The sequence below is a fragment of the Bombyx mandarina genome, chromosome 01 (assembly GCF_030267445.1).
Source record: "Bombyx mandarina strain Sakado chromosome 01, ASM3026744v2".
In the NCBI taxonomy this organism is placed as follows: domain Eukaryota; kingdom Metazoa; phylum Arthropoda; class Insecta; order Lepidoptera; family Bombycidae; genus Bombyx; species Bombyx mandarina.
In genome coordinates, this window is record NC_143208.1 from 5,476,434 (window position 1) to 5,481,574 (window position 5,141).

Below are 5,141 nucleotides of genomic sequence, written 5' to 3' on the forward strand. Positions count from 1 at the left end.
TAGCTGCTATAAAATAAATAATTTATAATAAATCAATAAAACTCATTTTTCATCAAATGATTCACAAACTCAATAGATGACTAAGTGATTTTTGTTCCCTTCATTTTAATTCGACAGATAAAATAGACCAAAAGAACATTTTGTTTCTTGTTGAAATTTTCATTTGAAATAGCGTAGATTGGGAAGAATCGGGAACCCTTTCCAAATCCAACAGAAATTTTCAATGGGTTTTCTTAGGGTAATACCAATAAAATTAAGATTAAAATGGTTCCGGAGGCTTAAATTTTTATATAAGATGCAGTATTATATATAGTTCATTACAATTTTCTACATACATGCATACTATATATACCTACACAAAAACTGAAAAAACTAGCTTGACCCGATTCACCTAGGCTTTGGGGTGAATCAGGTTTCATATGGGGACAATAGTTTTTTGATAGGGTTGATAATTCAGGCTTAGAATACAATCGATCCCAAGATCGCTTTTTTTTGAGAATTCTAAATCTCGTAGTTTTTTTAGGATAGTTGTATTGCTCGTGAACTTTTCCGTTTCAACTGGGTAGGTGGGCGAGCTGTGAGAATGAAGAGAGATCTGACGACAAAACGACAAATGATAGTAGCACTACGTTTTCAAAATGCACTGAATTCTATTGTGCATTAATAAAATACTTTAAACAAAAATGTAGCCCAACTTCTTACAGCGTTAATAACAGTTTCTGGAGTTGTTTTGTTTGCTAGATTTAGTATTTCTTCAGGCTTAGGCGTAAAGTCATTATTATTATTATTATTTAATATTAAATATTGTTATGCCGGTACGAGTGTAAGGTTTAACAAAGCATTTTTAAATAGCAAAAAAGGATACCGAAACACGAAGGCTCGCAATGCTCCCATATGAAAATTCTCGAATGTTCTAGTTATATCGAGAATATTCTGGAAATTTCAAGATATCATCAAAACGATTATCAAAGCATCATAGACGACGTAACGTCACTTCTATTCGAAGCAAAACATTAGGTATATGTTACCGGAAATGTATGAAATCAAGGAATTGTATACAAATCCTAGGAAATGTGTACAATTCCGATACTATTTAGGAAATGTATAAAATATTGTTTGAAAAACTATTTAATGCATAGATATCCTAGGAAATGTATAAATTTCCTCGGAATTGTATATAATTCCAATACCGTATTAGGAAATGTATAAAGTAAATGCTTTCTGTAATAAAACACGTTGTTAATAATATTTTTTAATATAACACTTATTGAGACAATCGGGTAACAGTCATACCGTAAAATAATAATAATATATTCATATTATCTTACTAATTAAAACTTCTAAAATCAACTATCTATTAACTTTTAACGTATCACAAAATCAACTTATATTTATTCTTATAAAATCAAATTTTCATTTGGCAAGTAATCAGTCTGATAATTAAGTAATTATAAATGTCAAAGTATAAAAGTAAATCTTTATATTATAATACTTTGTCAGTCCATATAGCTATTTATTTTTGCAGGGTAAGCTCGAATGGCATTTGGAAGTACATAATACTTTATTTTTAAAACACAGACATCTTGATGTAGCACAGTTTTTCTTGCAAAGGCACTTCTTAAATCCCTGGCCGGTTCCAGTGGATTGCAAGTTGGCAAGTGACCGTAGTGCAAGACTCGTCCCGCTGTCCCCGCGTACCCACCAATATCTTAAATGTTTTACATTTCCGATTGCTATTTAGGAAATGTATAGATTTCCTAGGAAATGTGTAATGTGTAAGTATAATATAATTTATTTCACACATTTCCGTGCGATTTTAGGAATTACATACATTTCCTAGGAATTGTATACAATGACGGATTACATACATTTCCGTTAACATATACAAAACACCTGAATTGAAGCAAAAATGTGAGTTGTGATTGTAATTTTACCATAGGTACCGTAATAAAAAAATAAGTTTTGATTAGTATTTTGATGAGGGTTTTTGAAGTTATACTTCTTTAGGCACGTTATGAAAAATTGATGAGAGTGAAATTTTTCGATGCGCGCACACCGTGACACAAAATGAACAGAAATGAAGTTGCTCAGTAAAGAAAAAGTGCTACTAACAAAACAGAAATGGAACCTCTGCTAGTGGCGCATGTCGGCACGCACGCCGCCTTTGTTCACTGTGTATTGATATTTATAATATTTATCCACATGCTTTGAGTTTCTACATTTAAAATACGTGTTTTCATTTTGTTTTCATTATTATACAAGTGCGAATTTTATATGTGCGTCTGAATTATAATCAGAAGTGATTTAAATTGAATACTAATTAATATTAGAAAATATTTGTGAAAAAACTGTGCTCATCAACCTTCCTAAGTGCTCCAATACAATTGAGTTTAACTATCCGTATGTATTATTTAGTAATATAAATGACAAAATTATTATTTAATATAATTCATACTAAATATTATTAAATTATTAACGTTAAATATTTATTATTAATTACTTAATATTTAAAAAAAAAGAAATAAATTTAATCAAAATAAAGTATAACTTCTTACGCGCGTACATAAGTACACGCACCCTTTTTTTATTTATCCTGAGTCCCAACTCGTAACGTTACTAACTACATTTTAACCTTTTAGTATCTGTATACACGTATTTAGAATGCAATGCAAAAAAGTCATAAGCTTCTGGCAAATTTTTATTCTCCGCTTTTATTAGCAAATTTTGTTTAGGCGGTTCTCGGGAGCTTTTTCTGAAGCGGCAACACTTCTTCCTATTTTTGTACGAGTTGTGAATTTCATTCATTCGTAGTTGTATTATCTATAGTCCTTATATTTGAAGGCGTGATTCTCGAATATATTAAGTGTTTAATCTATGGGCGTAATTGCCATTCGCCTGCTGAGCCGTTACTATTTGTTTGTATTTTCATCCATTGCGAAACTAATAATTAACTAAATTAAGTGAAACAGTGAGTTACTAGCGAAACTTCACTTTGTTACTATAAGAAAATAAGTAAGTTCATGCTTTTGTGAAAGTTGTCTCCAGTTTTAAACAAAAAACCACGCCCTAATGTACAGTTATTTAGATTGGATATCTAGCTAGGCGTGGTCTGATTCCAACATCTCGATTTATTCGAATTTTTCTTTGGCAGGTTACCCGCATAGCCGAAAATAATGTCGGCATCTGAACCTATTGACTTATTTACAGGGAACGGCACGTATAAGTCTATAAACCCCATCATATCAAAAGTCGGTGATTTTACACCTTTTTACATAGCGATAGCTATAAGTTCCGTTATTTTGGGTTTTCTCCTGATTTTAAACATTATTTGCTGTTGCTCCCGATACTCTGACTATTGGCTCGATAGACACACAGGTTAGCATGCCAAGAGTTCTAGTTCAAATCTGAACATAGAATTTGTTATTTCATGTCATTTTATGAATTACAATACATAAAAGTCAACATTAGTCAAAATAGTAAAAAGCAGATACAATGTAATGATGTTTAATTTTTATTTACAGGAAATCGCTGGATTGTTTCCATCTGGTCTACAACCCCTCATAAACAGCCTCCTCTTGACTTGACTGAGTTAAACATTGAAAAATTGCCTATTCAATTTGTGGCACCATACCACAGTGACGAATATCATGAAGTTTTAAGACACGAGTCTGATTTTCCCCCATCAATATCCCGTCAGCCTCTCACTTCATCACAAGAGTACTTGGAGTTGCAGAAAAGAGAAAGTGACATTTAGAAATGGCATTCATGTTGATATATCCTGCTGTAGCAGTGCTTTCAATGTTTGTTTTGATGGTTATTATATTAATTTTAAGATTTGGAGCTCAGTGGTGCAAATTAAGGCACACCACATATGCTGACCAAGACGAATGGAATGAAGATGAAGCTTATGAACAAAAAGTATCATATGCATAATCAAATTAAGTAACTAAAGATAGAGCAAGTTACAAGAGTACCTGTAACATTTTCAAATATACTGCACTTTGTTATGGACTTTATGTAGTCAACAAAAATGAAAAAAAATTAGATGCTTATTCGATACCAACTGAAAATAGCACTATTTTAAACAAAGTTAGTACACTGTGCCTTACAAATGAGAGTAATTCATAATAGTAACGAATCCGTCCATGTGGATCTTAGACCAATTAGTTTTAAGATAGTAATAAGTTTATAAATGCACTTTTTTGTATTCCCGTGCAATTATGCAAATAAAACAGTTCATGTCAATTATCTTTTAAACTTTTCTAATATTGGTGTTCTTTAAATTACATGAGAATTATGTAAATCGGTATTAGTACCCTAAGGTAATTAAAGGTAAACTAATTGCACAAAATATAAAGCATGTCTTGAAACGGTATTTTATTTTTTCTTTTAAAATGATAGCCTTCCATACTTCAAAATAAAACACCGCTGGCTTTTAAGGTCTAGGTTATTGAAAATTAGCAGGTAACATTCAGTAAATTGATTTATAATTTTCATATTTTTGTAAATAAATCTACTCTGAGACATTTTAATTGCCAGAGCAATGGTTTGACATAAGTTGGCATTTTCAACAATTTCAAAAATATATTTTCAATTTGAGGCGTATACTTTTTCAAACCTTACATTTTTGGGGATTTCGCTAATTTTCATAATATAAAAAGTATCAAAAATGTTTTTTTTTTGTTTGCTAAAACGGGTGGACGATCTCACAGCCCACCTGGTGTTACGTGGTTACTGGAGCCCATAGACATCTACAATGTAAATGCGCCACCTTGAGATATAAGTTCGAAGGTCTCAGCATAGTTACAACGGTTACCCCACCCTTCCAACCGAAACGCATTACTGCTTCACGGCAGAAATAAGCGGGGTGGTGGTACCTACCCGTGCGGACTCACAAGAGGTCCTACCACCAGTAAATAAAATTGATGAAATCACTGTATTACAATTGCAAAAACAATATAAATGGCCACTAATTAATGCTTCAATAGTTCAATTTGATTGATAAAATTATGCAATCACACTGCGAACGCAGTTATCTTGTTTCTACCTAAAAAAATAGCCAGTTATTGATAGTTTTTTACATAACACAAAATGATGTAGATAAGGTATCGGCTTCAACAACAAATAAAAACACTTCGAAA

General features: G+C 31.7%; 2 protein-coding genes across 2 annotated transcripts; both read left to right on the forward strand.

The window, feature by feature from the left end:
* The first annotated feature begins 2,877 nt into the window (after positions 1 to 2,877).
* wrm1 (wurmchen 1 transmembrane protein) lies at positions 2,878 to 4,245 on the forward strand. The gene is made up of 3 exons (XM_028183763.2): positions 2,878 to 3,012; positions 3,152 to 3,375; positions 3,522 to 4,245. Exons 2-3 carry the CDS (start codon positions 3,174 to 3,176, stop codon positions 3,752 to 3,754), a joined length of 435 nt encoding a protein of 144 aa, XP_028039564.2. The 5' UTR covers positions 2,878 to 3,012; positions 3,152 to 3,173; the 3' UTR covers positions 3,755 to 4,245.
* LOC149503470 (uncharacterized) lies at positions 3,757 to 4,245 on the forward strand. The gene has a single exon (XM_089727947.1). The coding sequence runs from the start codon at positions 3,757 to 3,759 to the stop codon at positions 3,931 to 3,933; it is 177 nt and encodes a 58-aa protein (XP_089584073.1). The 3' UTR covers positions 3,934 to 4,245.
* Positions 4,246 to 5,141: the final 896 nt, after the last annotated feature.

What these genes read in the sequence shown, in the direction of transcription:
- wrm1 (XM_028183763.2), top strand. Translation starts at nt 3,174, where the DNA reads ATGTCGGCATCTGAACCTATTGACTTATTTACAGGGAACGGCACGTAT. An exon ending in TTGGCTCGATAGACACACAG is followed by an intron (nt 3,376 to 3,521) that starts GTTAGCATGCCA and finishes TTTTATTTACAG; the next exon opens with GAAATCGCTGGATTGTTTCC.
- LOC149503470 (XM_089727947.1), top strand. Translation starts at nt 3,757, where the DNA reads ATGGCATTCATGTTGATATATCCTGCTGTAGCAGTGCTTTCAATGTTT.